Consider the following 18,477-nt stretch of genomic DNA (forward strand, 5'->3'; position numbering starts at 1 on the left):
AACTCGCTCCCTTCTAGACTTAGGTTTATAAGCAATGCTCTGCTCTTCAATAAAGAATTAACAAGTTTCTATAATAACCTAGACAATTAAAATACTGATTTCTTCTAAGCAAATGTACTCTATAATTCGTTTATTTATTTATTATTTATTAAATAGATTATTTATTGTAACCTTTTCTTAGCCATAGTCATAAGCTTTAAGTTTAAAGTTTAAATTGTTCCTATTTTATGCATTTTACCGACTAGCACTATAAAATAATTTTTGCCAAATTGTTGTGCTGGGATGAATTGCCTAATAAATACAAATACAAATACAATGATTGAAGTTATATTAATCCAATGCAACTCTGCTCTTACTACTGTTCTTCATTCCACTCCATTCGAGTGTCTCTTCCACTGAATTCGAGTGCCTTCCACACTATTCGCAACATAACCTCAATTTAAGCTGCCAAACTATATAGTAAACAATGATTTTCTCACTGAAATATGCCGTCTTTCAGTGAGTTTTACAGCTCCGGCTCACGCTCAATTCTCACGGGAATGCTCTGGATCATTGAGAGACTTGAGAAGCAGATGTCGTGAAATTTTCGCACACGTGAAATGTGATAGGCAGATGTCGCCGCTGTTTCTCATTTAACTCATACGGCGAAAAGCTAAGCAGCGACATCTATTTTTGAAAAAGTAGGTATATTAAAGGCCGTGTTGCCAACCTAAAAAGAAATAATTAACAAATTATCTGGCTCACAAATTGAACCAGACTTCTATCTGGATTTATCTGGCTCAAATCGTTGTTGTTGCATTAATATGCAAAATTATTTATCTGGCTCAGGATTTTGCCACCGGATGACAGCTATAGCTGCAGACATTGGTGCGTTATCGGCAACCGTATCGGTAACCTTATAACAGCTGATTCGACCAACGTTATGGGAATCAATGTATTCGGTTATTGTTGCCATGATTGGTGCAATATCGTAACGGTAAGGTTGTAACCGTATCGTATCCAACCATGATGGAATTATAAAAGGTGGCGCATTGCGCATGTAAATATTATTTTATGGGCAATTTTTACTTCATTTTCCTTTAGCTCTTGTTTTTTTTCTTTCTTTCATTCAGCAGTCAAGTGTGACGTAGATGCGCAGAACGAAGCAATTATGAACTCGTGAATTGTGGTAGCCAACCAATTGGGGTTTGGTTTTCCGCCGTAACGATAACCTAAAAGTATTTGAGTTGGTGAATGCAATAACTTTTTGTAGATTTTGATTTTATTCATTGCCTTGAACATTGTGAATGAAACTAAGTGTGATATCTTCTGCATTGACGTCAAAATTCCAAAGTGATTGGATCACCTGATTTGTAATTGACTATCGCTGTCTCATTCTGTATCTCTTTCTATCACCCGCTGAAGATAGCCGGCTCTATGCGCCGCCATATTGAACACGCTGTCAAAACGCTCAAAAGTAGCCATATTGAACACCCTGTCAAAACGCTTAAAAGTAGCCATATTGAATATCCTGTCAGGCAGTTGACGGATAAGATATCACACTTGTTTTATCCACAATGGCCAAAACGCTAAAAAGTAGCCATTTGAACATCCTCTCAGGCTGTTGACGGATAAAGGGCCAATTAAACTTCCTTAACCCTAACGCGACGTAACCATACCCATATCCATAACCATCGCCAATGTAATCGATTAATGGTGCCTTAACCTAAAAATCGTGAAAATTTCATATAAGTGAAGAAAACGCAAAGAATTACAAACATATTCAACAAAAAATAAGTCTCTTAGTCATAACATATCCAAAAAAAAGAATAAAATCTACAAAAAAATATTAAATTCACCAACTCAAATATTTTTAGGTTATGGACATGGCGAGAAACCAAAAACTAATTGGTTGGCTATGGTATGGTTATGGCGTTAGCGTTATGGTATGGCACCATTAATCGATTACATTGATTTCCATAAGGAAGGTTCGATCAGCTGTTTTATCTGGTTATGGTTAAAAGTCACCATTAATTAAATTATTTTTTGTGGAATATGTTTGTAGTTTTTGCGTTTTCTTCATTGTTATGAAATTTTCACGATTTTTAGGTTAAGGCACAATTAATAGATCATATTGAAGATGGTTATGGATATGGGTATGGTTACGACGATGGCGTTAGGGTTAAAGGGCGAAATAATAGTGACTTATAACCATAAAGCCATAACAAGATAAAATAGCTGATCACACCTACCTTATGGAAATCAATGTAATCGAGTTATGCGGCAGTTACTGACGAACGTACGTACCAAAAACGTGTCAGGTGACACGACCTATCTTATGAGTGTGCAATGTAAATGAAAACTCATAGATGTGCAACGCCCGTACGTACATAGCCCGGAACGTAGAAATCAAAACAATTTAGATATTTTCCGTAAGAACGTGTCAGCTGATCGCTCCCTCACTAGACAGAGTTGCCTAGTAAACTTTTGTATGCTAATTTTTGACCGTTTGCAGTTTTATGCAAAAACACCTAATTAAAGTTTGAAAAATTGTGATAATTCGAAATAAATATGTAAAAGTGCAGATTATAAATATGTAATCTATTTATATTTATTTAATATTAATTCCAGTCTTTTACAACATCAAAAATTAAATTGGAAAAAGTTGATGTTTCCATAAGCATGAATGCAAACTGGTCAATGGCAACAGTGCTTATCTGTAAACAAACACACAAATATGTTATGTACATGTACATAGACGCACACATTAGCTATCATCCGATGGCAAAATCCTGAGCCAGATAAATAATTTTGCATGTAAATGCAACAACAACGATTTGAGCCAGATAAATCCAGATAGAAGTCTGGTTCAATTTGTGAGCCAGATCATTTGTAAACTACTTCTTTTTAGGTTGGCAACGCGGCCTTTAATATACCTAATTTTACAAAAATAGATGTCGCTGCTTAGCCTTTCGCCGTATGAGTTAAATGAAAAACAGCGGCGACATCTGCCTGTCACATTTCACGTGTGCGAATATTTCACGACATCTGCTTTTCAAGTCTCTCAATGATCCAGATCTTTCCCGTGGGAATTGAGCGTGAGCCGGAGCTGTAAAACTCACTGAAAGACGGCATTTGATTCCTAAGGGCTTGAAGCTGGAGACATTGGTGCTTTATCGGTAACCGTATCGGTAACCTTATAACAGCTGATTCGACCAACCTTATAAGAATCAATGCAATCGTTTGTTGGTGCCGCCAAGGTCGTAACCGTATCGTAGCCAACCAATTGGGTTTTGGTTTACCGTCGTAACGATAAACAGCTTATTACGTTAGGGATACGGCTTGAGGGTTCGGTCAAACGTGTTTCGTACGACAAACGTTCGTACGTACGGGACACGTCGGTGGGTAATTGCCGCTTTAGCGTTATGGTATGGCACCATTAATGTATTACATTGGTTTCCATAAGTTAGGTTCGATCAGCTGTTTTATCTGGTTATGGCTTTATGGTTAGAAGTCCCCATTAATTCGCCCTTATGGAAGTTTAATTCGCCCTTAACACACACAACCTCATTGTAAATTTTATAGTAAACAATGCACAACATTGTGGAAATGTAATATCTCATTCCTATTTTTATAGGTTTCTTAACAATTATACCATTTGTTGAGATTTTATTCAAACTAATATAATTATATAGCCAAGGAGTATAAAATGGATGCAGCTGAATTTTCGGACTCTTCCTATTTTGAGTTTACAGTCCAACTTAAAGCTTTGAAGGATGCACTGGAAGCGGCGAATATATTGCGAACAAATAATTCGGCCGACACAAATAGAGTCAAGTCAAACCCTTTGAACGGTGGCGAACATAGAAAGGGAACCTCTCTGGATTTTAGCGATAGTTTCACACGTTTATTAAGTTTGTACCAGCAGGTTGAAGGAGCTACGCATCGAATATTGCAATTGATTTACCAAGTACTCAAATCATTTGATGAGAATAGATCGCGTGAGCTGAATACAATAATAACCACTCAATTTGCATATCTGCTAGTAGATCTCATATTTTTCAACTCCTTGGATAAAATAATAATTTCAGATGCACTGTTATGTTTAAAGTTATATACAAAAATCTTGGATAACAATGAAATAGTTTACCGTCTTTGGCAACGATTCCTCTTCAATAATAAAAAAAAAGATTATTCAGAAGCTAGTATGCATGTTTTCATACAATTCATTGATGAATTCAAAACGGTTGTAAAGGATTTAAATATTAATGATGTTGAGCAATTCATTTACAATCTGTTGTTGTCTGATGAACGGGAAAAGCGCAAGGCTGCTTTATATTTGATGAAGAAAATATATTATACCAATGGAAAGTTATACACTTTTTGGACATCTTACATTACCGTACTGGAAAACTTGGAAGAAAATCAATCACATCTTATATTACCATCTTTGAATAGTTACAAGCAAAATGATATGCAAAATATGGTTAACTTGCAAATGTGGACAGATGCCCTTATTATAAAAATACTGTCACACCAAAATATACTCGTAATCCGATGGGCAATCGAATATATAGTGGAATTTTTCACTTGTACCCAAATAAGTCTAAATGTTTTGATGCAATTTATAAAATCCAGCAATAACACAAACTTATACAATCACGAAGGTTACTTCATACCCACGGAAAATATTCAAAAGTTCATAAAAGATGATATTGCACGACTTATGGAATGTATGGCACAAGTTAATTTTAAATGTGTTCCCCTACACTTTTGGCTCACCCGCTTGTATATGTGCGACGCAACTTCTGGTATTAATAACTATCAGTTAATTTTAAAAATTGCTGCGAAAATTCGTTCACTACAAAATCCATCCATTCGTTTAAAATCAATTGAAACTTTCGAGAAAATATATCACGAGACCATTTTAGGCATGCCGTTTTATGAATATGTTACTCTGATTGAAGCTTTATACAATGTGACAGATCCTTTCAATTATTTCCAAGATTTTTCCTTTAAACTATTGGAGAGCTTGAATAATGGTGAAAAGATTTCTATAAGGCAACGATTTTACGAGATAATTACCAATAATTTAGATGGTACATTCACATATATCCATCCACAATTGAGATGTGTGCAAGGAACGCAGTTCAAGGAAGAACGATCGGTTACTACGCAAATAAATAAACTAAATGAAATTTCTCACTTTTTAATAAATACAAAAAGCTCATCAAATGATATTATATGGATATTGCTTATGATAGTCTTTGAGTCTAGAGATTCAGAAGTTGTGCATAGGGTTTGTCAATCATTTTGGGACATAAATTTGAATGAATATTCAAGCAAAACATTTGAAGTACTGAGTAACGAAATAATTCCAAAAATAACTAGTGGAAACGACACCGCTACGTTTGTTCGCAAAAAATTTGCTGACTTTTTTGTTAAAGAGTATTTAACATGTTTCAAGGACTTACGTACTTACGAAATCAAGGCAGAAGATATTTTGGCAATGGGCTCACATAAAACACTCCTTAAACTATCCCAATTGTTGGCTAATAATAATGATAAAGTCGTAACAGCTGTTATAGAAACATTTTTAATAGAACTCAAACGATACTCTCGCGTGCCAATACTTTGTTACAAAGTGTAGGTAAATGGAGGCTTAAAGTAATATAGATATAGATATGTAATTCTCTTTCAATCGAATTAACAAAAATTATAATGGCGTAGTCATTGGTAAAATGAAGAAAGTCTTCAAGTTAGTTCCATGCTATTTGATAGATCGCGCACAGGGAATTATGTTAAAAAGCTGCAACTAACTGAAGCACCTACTTTATTTTGACAATGAATATGTATATGCTATAGTATCTAAATATCTCGACCGACATATTTCAGAAACCTTTCGGGATTTACGTTATCTGGGCTAAAGTGAAAATATCCACTAATCTTTATATTTTTATAAAATAGTTACATTTCTATTTCCGATGAAAAATTATTACCATGATTTTTAATGCTTTATTTGACATATATTAGAAATATACCTTTAAGGAACACTTAAATACTTCTGTAAATCTTTGCCGAATTAAACTTTTGCGGTAATAGGAATGTAATAATTCGAGTTCATGAAATCACATGTATCTTGCCTTTCTATTTCTCAAATAAAATCCTTTATGATTTAGGGTACGGGTGTTTCTTGAATTGAATATTTTCAACTAAAAAGTATTTTTAATAATATTCCAGTTTGTGTAAGTCCTACGGTTTCGTAACATTTTGAAACGATGTCCTAAAATAAACTAGTCTTTTTAATTCCGGTTATAAAAGCAAAAAATTTATATGGCCAGCATATATACTACATATGTGTTACATACTAACTAATGTATGTATGTAAATATTATATGCGTATCTTAAACAATTATATTATCTCATAGGGCAAAAAATGTATTGAGCTATATTAAACAAATGTACTCATCATCCGAACTAGTGAACTATGCCCAGCAAATATTAAGCATAGATCTTGAAAGTGTTGGTATTTGTGCAGCGGTTTTGAGTTCTGGTATTGTCCTTGATCAAGAAAACTACATCAGGGGAATAATAATCGGCGAAGCAAACTTTGGAGATGCAAGGTAATGTGTAAGCATAATAATTTCTTGATTAAATGTGTTGTTTGTTTATTTTCACTTAGAACTGAGGAACTGTATTTGCTAAAATTAGACGAAAAGCAGAGTTCGCGTCTACACCAAATTCGTTCAATGTATATTCGGTCTGTGCCAGTTCATTTAACGGAAATAATAATACAAAGTTTGCTCAATATTCACAAAGGATTGAATTCAAAAAAACCTCGATACTTTGAATATTCTATGGAACATCGACTTAAGTTGAGAATTGCAAGGGCTGTAATTTTGAAACTACAATTAAAGATAAAGTTTTATGAAGAAGATCTGCTTAATACTTTACTAAGCTTTAATAATCAACTGAATATTAATTATATGCACGAATTTCTTGTTGCGAAATGTTTACCTAAAATCGAATCAATTCTACACAAATTGGACGAGGTAGCTAAAAATTCAAAATAGAGCCATAAAAACATCAAATAATCTAAATATTTAAAATATTTTTTTATCTCTCCAGATTACGAAATACACGCCTAGTCAACAAGTGTCTCTTATAAGCATAATTCATTGCTATTGCATTTTGAATTTTAACACACTTTCCATAGACTTCCGTAATATTATAATCAATAAATTTTTGCCGCTTACAATGGGTGCCCATTTCCAGACTCGTTTATACTCTCAGCTAGTTATTTACAAAATCTTTGATGAATACAAAGCGAACAAGTGTGTTTTATGATTTGCAATTCTCGTTTCCTTTCAAAAAATATATAAACAATTTTTAATTTTAGTAACAACGAAACTGTTAAAGCGGAAGATATAAATTTGCAAGAAGCTATAGCTTTAGCTGTTGGTCCCCAATTGAAAGAATTACTAAACGATGCGCGATTAATATTGCCTCATATATATTTAAATAATCATAAAGAATTTTATGATGTATTAATGTATATAACTGCGGCTCCGGCTGAAGAATATTTGTCAAATTTAGATTATAGCAACTATGATGTTCCAAAGAGTTTATTTTCGAAAAAGAAATCCTCTTCGGCAAATAAGACATTAGCACCAGAGAGAATTAATACTTTTTGTACCAATTGGAACAATTTGCAGCGCAAAATGAACCCAGAAAGCGAACTTATCAACTTGAGCAGCTTAGCGACGCCAGAGATGTCCACGGATTTTGAGGTAAACAAGTTATATAGAAAGTAGTTATTTCATCTAATACAATACTACATAGATGTTTGTAGTGGCCAGCCTAGTTAACAAAATACCGAACCTTGGAGGTATATCGCGCACATGTGAAGTACTTGGTATAAGGAATTTGGTTATAAGTTCAAGAAAACTTGTTGAAAAAGAAGAGTTTAAAAGCGTTAGGTAAATATTGAATACTGTATGTCACAATTTTTATTACTACATAAATTTATACATAGCATGACTGCTGAAAAAAATCTTAATGTCATCGAAGTCCGGCCATCCGATCTACAAGAATTCTTTAAAGAAAAACAAGCGTATGGTTTCAAAATTCTGGGTGCTGAACAAACTGTTGATAGTGTGAACATAATTGGCTTCGAATTTCCCAAAAAATGCGTTTTAGTATTAGGGTATGTATACAGACGAGTACACTCTATATGAAATCACTTATTTATATATTTATAGGCATGAGAAAGAAGGCATTCCTAGCAATATTCTCGGTTTCTTAGACAATACCGTTGAAATACCTCAATTTGGGTTGTTGCGATCTTTGAATGTACATGTAACCGGAGCGATGTTTATGTGGGAATATTGTAAGCAACACATAGTCAAAAACACTTCTGCCACTACGTCATTAGAGCCTTAGCAATACATACACTCATATTATTGAAATTCATGTGCACTAGAACTAACAATATACCTATCACTACTGAATATCCAGAGGAAACTTATTTTGGAAAACATCTCCAGAATTTTAGCATTGCAAGTACCTATATTACATAGAATTGGTGAGTTATAATGGCAATATAAATGGAAAACCTATTTACAGATGTTGTATAAAAACCACAATGTCAGTCTAGAAATCCAGCAAAGAATCACTATCCCAGCGAGTTAGGGGGTCAGAATATACCATCTGTACGTATGTCTGTCGTAAGAGGCGACTAAAATACCAAATTGATTCAAGGGGTTGTGTAGCACAACCCTTTCAAGGGGTTGCCAGTGCAAAATATAGCTTCTCCAACCCAATTGTCAACCTCACCTATCCGTGGCGAATCCTGTTTCATTAATAGCCGAGGCATACCTGCCGCGGATATATTCTAAGCCCCGTAACCCACTGGGGATAATTCCTTTGGTGTTACCAATTGGCGCCAGTTAGCCCAACTTAGGAGATCTGTTATATTCAAATTGTTATGCGCCAATTAGGTAAGTAAGTAATTATGACAAAATCCAAAACTAAATAAGTAACACCAAATAATTCCATTAACTTGAAAAAATGTTTTGCACCTTTAAGTTCTGCCTGCTCCAAATTGGAAAAAGAAGCGAAAAAACTCCAGACATAACGAAGTAGTCAAATTTAGACCGCTCAAATATCCCTTCAAATATGATCCTGTTAGTTTGCCAACTGGTGAAGTTAATCATACACCACTCTGTGCAATATTATATATTTGATCCTGGCATCGACCGCCGGTCAGGCGATGCAAACCTAGAAATCATCAACATCTACATCCCTCCTGCTACCTGTTGCCCCAGTGGATACCGCCCTAATATCAGGGCCTTACTCACTGGCAACAACCGCATTATCTTAGGCGATTTCAATGCCCATCATGATCTATGGCATTCAAACTTGCGGGCGGACAGTAGGGGTGAGATGTTAGCGGATCAAATAGAAGAAACGACGTTCTGCACAATAAACGGAGACGCCCTCAAACGTAGGGTAGGAAGCTGTCACAGCTCGCCAGATATCTCAATCATGAGCGCAGAACTCGTAAACTGCGTCAACTGGCAGCCGATGGTAACATTGGCATCCGACCACCTGCCCATACTTATTTCGCTTGAGCGTACCGCCGACTTCATCGTCACTGAAAAACGCACTTTTATAAACTTCAAAAAAGGAAAGTGGGAAGAATATAAATCCTTTACAGACAACCGCTTTGCTGCCCTCCCTATCCCGACTGATGCCCGCCAAGGGGAGCGTGCCTTCCGTAAGGTCTTTAAATCCGCCTCGGCACATTTCATTCCCACCGGGAGAATTCCCGAAATCCGGCCCACTTCCCGGCGGAGGCCGCAAACTTAGCGAGAGAACGTTACCTTATAAGACAGCTTGATCCAGGCGACCCCCAAATAAGGGACATAAACCAACGCATCAGATTGCTTGTGGATGAACACAAGCGGGCGAAATGGGAGGGGCACCTAAGAGGTTGTAACCTCTCTACCGGGGGGGGGGGGGGTAAACTTTGGTCCACCGTAAGGTCCCTATCGAATCCGACTAAGCACAAAGACAAAGTTTCCATCGCCTTTGGCGACAAAGTGCTGTCGGGCGCGAAAAAATGCGCGAGCGCTTTCTGCCGACAATATATAATGCATCCTATGGTCGACAAAGATAGACGGAGAGCCAATAGACACGCACATAAACACAAATTCAGCGCGTCACCAATCACCATCACCGCTAAAGAGGTTGAGGACGCCATTGGTCGTGCTAAACCATCCAAAGCAGTGGGCCCAGTCTGCATAGCCATGCCGATGCTTAAAAGCCTAGGGAAAGAGGGTTTCAAATATTTAGCGCATGTCTTCAACCTGTCTCTTTCCACCTTTGTCATACCTGAGAAATGGAAAATGGCCAAGGTGGTCCCGCTACTAAAGCCTGGGAAACCAGCTAACATAGGTGAGTCGTATCGTCCGATATCTCTCCTATCGCCAGTGGCAAAGACGCTTGAAGCCATTTTGCTCCCTTATTTCCAAGCAAATTTGCAGCTAGCCCCTCATCAGCATGGCTTCAGAAAACTCCATAGCACTACCACCGCGCTAAATGCCATTAGCACCCAGATAAATTGCGGTTTAAATCAATACCCCCACCATAGAACAGTACTCGTAGCGCTAGACCTATCAAAAGCTTTTGATACGGTCAACCATGGCTCGTTACTGCAAGACCTGGAAGGGTCTACCCTTCCCCCATGTCTTAAAAGGTGGACCGCAAATTATCTGGGTTGTCGGCAGGCATCGGTGCAATTTAGAAACGAAACATCAAAACCAAGGAGAATTAAACAAGGGGTTGTTGTTGTTGTTGTAGCAATGCTCACCCCACCCAATAGGCGCGACCGATCACAAATTGTCATCAATATCCTCTAACGGGAGTCCAAGGAAACTTGCCGTTTCAACAGGGGTGGACCATAAGGAAAGGGGTGTTAGAGGCGTTGGTTCCACATTACAATTAAAGAGATGGTTGGTGTCATGTGGGGACACATTGCAAGCAGGGCATACATTTTGTATGTCGGGGTTGATTCTGGATAGGTAAGAGTTTAACCTGTTACAGTATCCAGAACGAAGTTGAGCAAGAGTGACACGCGTTTCCCTGGGGAGTATGCGTTCCTCTTCTGCGAGTTCTGGATATTTTTCTTCAAGTACTGGATTCACCGGGCAATTCCCGACATAAAGGTCCGACGCCTGTCTATGGAGTTCACCAAGGACCTGCTTGTGTTTTTCCGCTTCATACGGCTGGGTTCTCAGGTGCCGTATTTCCTCAAAATGCTTACGGAGATGACTCCTTAGGCCCCTAGGCGGTGCTGGTTCGTCAATCAGATGTCTGTTGGGATGCCCAGGTTTCTGGGTATTCAACAGAAACTGTTTAGTCAGCATCTCATTTCTCTCCCTGATGGGGAGTATTCTCGCCTCATTATGCAGATGGTGTTCTGGGGACATAAGAAGACAGCCCGTGGCGATTCTGAGAGCAGTATTTTGGCAGGTCTGTAGTTTCTTCCAGTGGGTGGTTTTTAGGCTTGGCGACCATATGGGTGACGCGTAGCACGTAATCGGCTGGCTAATTGCTTTGTATGTGGTCAAGAGCGTTTCTTTATCTTTTCCCCAGGTACTGCCAGCAAGGGATTTGAGGATTTTATTACGGCTCTGAATTCTTGGAACAATTGCGGTTGCGTGCGCACCAAAATGTAGATCCTGATCAAACGTCACACCCAAGATTTTGGGGTGTAGGACAGTCGGTAGCGTAGTGCCATCGACGTGGATGTTCAATATGGTCGACATTTGGGGCGTCCATGTTGTAAATAAGGTCGCGGAAGATTTAGTCGGTGACAATGCCAGGTTTCGCGAGGCGAAAAAACTGGAGAGATCAGGGAGATAGCCGTTTATTTTATTGCATAGCTCATCGATCTTTGGGCCTGGGCCTGTGGCCATTATTGTGCAGTCATCGGCGTAGGAAACGATTGTGACTCCTTCCGGTGGTGAAGGTAGCTTAGATATGTAGAAATTAAACAAAAGCGGGGATAGGACACCACCCTGTGGCACCCCTTGTTTAATTCTCCTTTGTTTTGATGTTTCGTTTCTGAATTGCACCGATGCCTGCCGACCACCCAGATAATTTGCGGTCCACCTTTTAAGACATGGGGGAAGGGTGGACCCTTCCAGGTCTTGCAGTAACGAGCCATGGTTGACCGTATCAAAAGCTTTTGATAGGTCTAACGCTACGAGTACTGTTCTATGGTGGGGATATTGATTCAAACCGCAATTTATCTGGGTGCTAATGACATTTAGCGCGGAGGTAGTGCTATGGAGTTTTCTGAAGCCATGCTGATGAGGGGCTAGCTGCAAATGTGCTTGGAAATAAGGGAGCAAAATGGCTTCAAGCGTATTTGCCACTGGCGATAGGAGAGATATCGGACGATATGACTCACCTACGTTAGCTGGTTTCCCAGGCTTTAGCAGCGGGACCACCTTGGCCATTTTCCATTTCTCGGGTATGACAAAGGTGGAAAGAGACAGGTTGAAGACATGCGCTAAGTATTTGAAACCCTCTTTCCCTAGGTTTTTAAGCATCGGCATGGCTATGCCGTCTGGGCCCACTGCTTTGGATGGTTTAGCGCGACCAATGGCGTCCTCAACCTCTCTAGCGGTGATGGTAATTGGTGACGCGCTGAGTTTGTGTTTATGTGCGTGTCTATTGGCTCTCCGTCTATCTTTGTCGACCGTAGGATGCATTATATATTGTCGGCAGAAAGCGCTCGCGCATTTTTTCGCATCCGACAGCACCTTATCGCGCGATGGAAACTTTGTCTTTGTGCTTAGTCGGATTCGATAGGGACTTTACGGTGGACCAAAGTTTACCTACACCGGTAGAGAGGTTACAACCTCTTAGGTGCTCTTCCCATTTCGCCCGCTTGTGTTCGTCCACAAGCAATCTGATGCGTTGGTTTATATCCCTTATTTGGGGGTCGCCTGGATCAAGCTGTCTTATAAGGTCGCGTTCCCTCGCTAAGCTCGCGGCCTCCGCCGGGAAGTGGGGCCGGATTTCGGGAATTCTCCCGGCGGGAATGAAATGTGCCGAGGCGGATTCAATGACCTTACGGAAGGCACGCTCCCCTTGGCGGGCATCAGTCGGGATAGGGAGGGCAGCAAAGCTGCTGTCTGTTGCAGATTTATATTCTTCCCACTTTCCTTTTTTGAAGTTTATAAAAGTGCGTTTTTCGGTGACGATGAAGTCGGCAGTACGCTCGAACGAAATAAGTATGGGCAGGTGGTCGGATGCCAATGTTACCATCGGCTGCCAGTTGACGCAGTTTACGAGTTCTGCGCTCACGATTGAGATATCTGGCGAGCTATGACAGCTTCCTACCATACGTGTGGGGGCGTCTCCGTTTATTGTGCAGAACGTCGTTTCGTCTATTTGATCCGCCAACATCTCACCCCTACTGTCCGCCCGCAAGTCCGAATGCCATAGGTCGTGATGGGCATTGAAATCGCCTAAGATAATGCGATTGTTGCCAGTGAGTAAGGCCTCGATATTAGGGCGGTATCCACTGGGGCAACAGGTGACAGGAGGGATGTAGATGTTGATGATTTCTAGATTTGCATCGCCTGACCGGACAGATAGGCCTTGACGTTCTAAGACATTGTCACTGCGGTCGATGCCAGGATCAAATATATGATATTGCACAGAGTGGTGTATAATAAACGCGAGGCCGCCTCCATTTCCGCTCTCGCGGTCTTTCCTGTGGACATTATAACCAGAGCAGGTCTGCGATGCAGATCTTGCTGTGAGTTTAGTCTCTTGAAGCGCAGCAATGCGGATGTTGTGCCGCTTCATGAAATCGACTATCTCCGTAATCTTCCCAGTTAGTCCATTACAGTTGAACTGCAGAATTCTGAAGTGCATGAGGGGTGACGCCGCCACTCTAGGGGTAAGTGAGGGGTGACTACGCCTAGGTTGTGGAAGGCCAGGACGCAATTGCTGTTGTGGCCTTGGGACTGGGCGCCCTTGGGCAAGCATTGGGGTACCCGGATGATTTGGGTTTGCGACCTGGCAACATGGCGCGATGAAACCCGTCGGGGGGTTGCCGTCGCGGAGACCAGAACATCTAGGAAAGTGGCGCCACCCAAGGCAGGAGCTGCATTGAGCGGATGTCGCAAACCTATATATTCTGTGCTGGCAGACGGTGCAAACGGAGGCAGGGACTAAGAGTCTGTTTCCCTGACCTGCACAATTGCTGCCAGAAAAGAGGGGGGGAGAAGAAGACGGGGGCAGGGGCTGATGCTCAGCATTGCTACCAGCTCTACTACGAAGGTAGTAGTCATGAGTGGTATCAGCTGTTTGAGTTGTTGGCGCCGTGGGGCGCGAGCAGCAGCGGGTACTTGTTGTGGCTTGCTGAGCAGCGAAGCTGCTGGAAGGTAGTGGGGATACGCTTAGGCGTAGACTACGGGACGCCCTTGGGCGTGAGCAGCAAGGAGCCACAAAAGATTTATAAAAGTTACGTGGACGTCGGGTTTTGGGATCAAGCCCAGAACAACCTGTCCGATGCAACCATCCCTTGCACGAGACACACTGAACAGAGTATGACCGTCCTAAAAAGATTCTTTTCTGGCAAATGCAGCAAAACCATTTCTCATGACCGGGGTCAGGAGACGGACCCGGATTGGGTTCGATACCTTCCCGGAGTAAGAGAATATGTAGCAGTCCTGCTGCAAGGAGCTGCTGGGAGGATGACAATTTGTGGGAGGGACGAAACAAATTAAATGGGGTCACACTGAAATGACAGTCCTTGGTCGGGAAAAATCCCGAGTCGCTCCGGTACATAGAACCGACTGCCTTGGGAATCTAAACTAAACTTAAACTAAACAAGGGGTGCCACAGGGTGGTGTCCTATCTCCACTTTTGTTTAATTTCTACATATCTAAGCTACCTTCACCACCGGAAGGAGTCACAATCGTTTCCTACGCCGATGACTGCACAATAATGGCCACAGGCCCAGGCCCAAAGATCGATGCGCTATGCGATAAAATAAACGGCTACCTCCCTGATCTCTCCAGTTTTTTCGCCTCGCGAAACCTGGCATTATCACCGACTAAACCTTCCGCGACCTTATTTACAACATGGACGTCCCAAATGTCGACCATTTTGAACATCCACGTCGATGGCACTACGCTACCGACTGTCCTACACCCCAAAATCTTGGGTGTGACGTTTGATCAGGATCTACATTTTGGTGAGCACGCAGCCGCAATTGTTCCGAGAATTCAGAGCCGTAACAAAATCCTCAAATCCCTCGCTGGCAGTACTTGGGGAAAAGATAAAGAAACGCTCATGACAACATACAAAGCAATTAGTCAGCCGATTACGTGCTACGCGTCACCCATATGGTCGCCAAGCCTAAAAATCACCCACTGGAAGAAACTACAGGCCTGCCAAAATACTGCTCTCAGAATCGCCACGGGCTGTCTTCTTATGTCCCCAGAACACCATCTGCATAATGAGGCGAGAATACTCCCCATCAGGGAGAGAAATGAGATGCTGACCAAACAGTTCCTGTTGAATACCCAGAAACCTGGGCATCCTAACAGACATCTGATTGATGAACCAGCACCGCCTAGGGGCTTAAGGATTCATCTCCGTAGGCATTTTGAGGAAATACGGCACCTGAGAACCCAGCCGTATGAAGTGAAAAAACACAAGCAGGTCCTTGGTGAACTCCATAAACAGGCGTCGGACCTTTATGCCGGGAATTGCCCGGTGAATCCAGTACTTAACGAAAATTATCCAAAACTCGCGGAAGAGGAACGCATAGTCCCCAGGGAAACGCGTGTCACTCTTGCTCAACTTCGTTCTGGATACTGTAACAGGTTAAGCTCTTACCTATCCAGAATCAACCCCGACATACAAAATGTATGCCCCGCTTGCAATGTGTCCCCACATGACACCAACCATCTCTTCAATTGTAATGTGGAACCAACGCCTCTAACACCCCTTTCCTTATGGTCCACCCCTGTTGAAACGGCAAGTTTCCTTGGACTCCCGTTAGAGGATATTGATGAAAATTTGTGATCGGTCGCGGCTATTAGGTGGGGCGAGCATTGCTACAACAACAACAACAACAACAAGACAGGTTACCGTGGTAAGTTTTGTTTTTTTGCATGGAATCACTACCCAACATCGCTTACCGTTCACTTCTCTCATTAGTTACGGAGTATTTAAAGTAAAACTAAAAAAACATGGAAAAATAAGAAAATATAGGGTACTCTCACTAGAGTTCGACCAAATATTCGTTTCGGGTTCGGTTACCGAACTGCTTGGCTTTATAGTACGAATTGGGGTTCACTTCAGATTGGGCTAAACAATTTGACTAACATCCGAGCTTTTGTGAGATTAAATAAATGAATAAATGTAAGGCGCGATAAGCTCCGAAGAGATCTAAGGCCGAGCTTCTCTTCCAATTTGCGTCGTGTTCCTCTTGCTTTTCCCTACAAATTGGCCGGATTTGTAAGATTACCCTATTTAAAATTTGTATCGCAAGCATAGTAGCACAGGGCTATGCCGTATTACCTCTACTCTGTACGTGGTCTTCTACACTTTATCGCATTGTTTTCATGTAAATTCTCTTATTTTTTATTTAGGTATGTTAGTTTCTCTTAATTGGTTTGCGTTTCGGTTAAAATGCAATCTTATATAGAAAACTCATAGTTATAAAGCTAACAAAGATTTTGTACTTCAAAAACCTGGATAAATCCGGAAATTGTCCTTGCATTAATATCTATGCGCCACTTAATTGTTATTCACAGAAATCAAAGAGCAAATATCTGTCATATTTTAAACCTTGAAAGGGTAAATTTTGGCGGAGGAGTGGTATAAATAACTTTCAATGGCCAATAATAAAACGTTGACATACAAGGAACTTTGGTATTGTGGTAATTTAAAACTTTGGTAAGTCTATACGTGGGCATTACACTCTTAATACACGTCCAAAAATGTCGTTAAAAATTTGACTTCTGTCATCGGATATTCCCGGAAATTATCCCAGACTGCTCCGAAACCGGGGTTGAAATTCATAGTATTTTAGAGCAGAGCAGCTTTCTGCATTAGAGGCCTTCGGGCGCGCTTATAAAAAGTCATGCTGGTTGGGTTCAAAACCGGGTTGATATCAAAATTATATCCGTCCAAATTACCTTCCCAATTTATAAAATTACCAAAACTTTTTAATAATAAAAAGAAACTGTGAATTGAGGTGGAGGAGAATTCGAAATTAAATTATCCAAATACTGTGTGGGAAAGTACGAATAAAAAAATCAGAATAGGAACAGCCCTTACTTTTTATTAAAACAATTCTTTCATCTGAAAAATAATTAATTTTAACTTTCAACACTATTTGCTTCCGCACTTGTTTTAAGGGAATCTTCCAATGGTGAATTACCGACCACTGGCAGGAGATCAGCCACATTTGTTAATCCTTCAACGTTTGTCAGATGAGGTTTTAATGTTTCGCTGGCATTTGACTTCGTCAATTGATAGTAAGCTGTATTGCTATGCGTTATATTAACAATTGTACCCGTTAGAGGTAGTGTTTTCAAAAGTTCAGTTGGACTGCTAAAAGCGCCAATATTAACCGGCGCTATGCCAGTAAGGATTTGTCCGGATATGTTCGTTTGTATCGGTAGCGGCACATTACCAAGATCTATGTGGCTCTGATTAGAGTGCGCGTCGTAAAAAGTCAAATCTACACGCTCCTGACTGCAAATAGTATGTATGTAAGCGCTTGAGTCAATTCAGTTATGTAAGTGCGTATTATTTACCTTTCGAAACTAGTCACGTTGTCATCTACTTCCGTTAGTACTCCGATTTCATAAGCAACAGCCTTTACAACATATCTAAATACACACAATTCTAATATTACTTTAATAATTAAAAAATAATTATGTATAGGTATATAATAATTCATAATCAATGAATAACTTACAAGTCTTTCGGTGTATCATTAACACTGGCTTCCATTTCCTCAACTGTAGAACTATCGATTTCGGATGATGCGTCCAATACAGGCAATGTGACAGATGCCGCAAAAAGTGTAGCCATCACAAAAAGACTTAATATTTGGAGTTTAATCGCCATTTTTATTTATTTAAACCCACAGCGATATATGCCTAAGGAGGCTATATATTGTTCCATAGAACTTGAGCTTCGTTTCAGGCACAACAGTTTCCAACTGAATGATTTCGTTAACTGAAGTTGTTATTTATAATTTCCGTAGTTTTTATATGAGTAAGTAGATGCTAGAAGACTCTTAATTGAAATCGATGCTTATATAAATATGTTACAATTCAGATTAATTATCATCGACTGTTAGTTTGTCGATTCAGAGGTGTTAATTTGGAACGTAGTGAAGCAAGTGCGGAAAACGCTTTATGGCTCTAATTAATTTTGCGCGTTTCA

General features: G+C 40.2%; 2 protein-coding genes across 2 annotated transcripts; one reads left to right on the forward strand and one right to left on the reverse strand.

Annotated features, from left to right (window-relative positions):
• The first annotated feature begins 3,542 nt into the window (after positions 1-3,542).
• On the forward strand, positions 3,543-8,489 carry LOC137253599 (uncharacterized). Its single transcript, XM_067790847.1, has 8 exons — positions 3,543-5,625; positions 6,408-6,602; positions 6,662-7,031; positions 7,108-7,313; positions 7,379-7,769; positions 7,822-7,958; positions 8,015-8,185; positions 8,241-8,489. The coding sequence occupies exons 1-8, from the start codon at positions 3,689-3,691 to the stop codon at positions 8,419-8,421; spliced, it is 3,588 nt and encodes a 1,195-aa protein (XP_067646948.1). The 5' UTR covers positions 3,543-3,688; the 3' UTR covers positions 8,422-8,489.
• Positions 8,490-17,342: 8,853 nt separating this feature from the next.
• LOC137253602 (uncharacterized) lies at positions 17,343-18,275 on the reverse strand. Its single transcript, XM_067790852.1, has 3 exons — positions 18,005-18,275; positions 17,841-17,915; positions 17,343-17,778 (listed from the first exon to the last, which is right to left on the reverse strand). Exons 1-3 carry the CDS (start codon positions 18,154-18,156, stop codon positions 17,400-17,402), a joined length of 606 nt encoding a protein of 201 aa, XP_067646953.1. The 5' UTR covers positions 18,157-18,275; the 3' UTR covers positions 17,343-17,399.
• Positions 18,276-18,477: the final 202 nt, after the last annotated feature.

The sequence above is a fragment of the Eurosta solidaginis genome, chromosome 5 (genome assembly GCF_040869045.1).
Source record: "Eurosta solidaginis isolate ZX-2024a chromosome 5, ASM4086904v1, whole genome shotgun sequence".
Taxonomy (NCBI): Eukaryota; Metazoa; Arthropoda; class Insecta; order Diptera; family Tephritidae; genus Eurosta; species Eurosta solidaginis.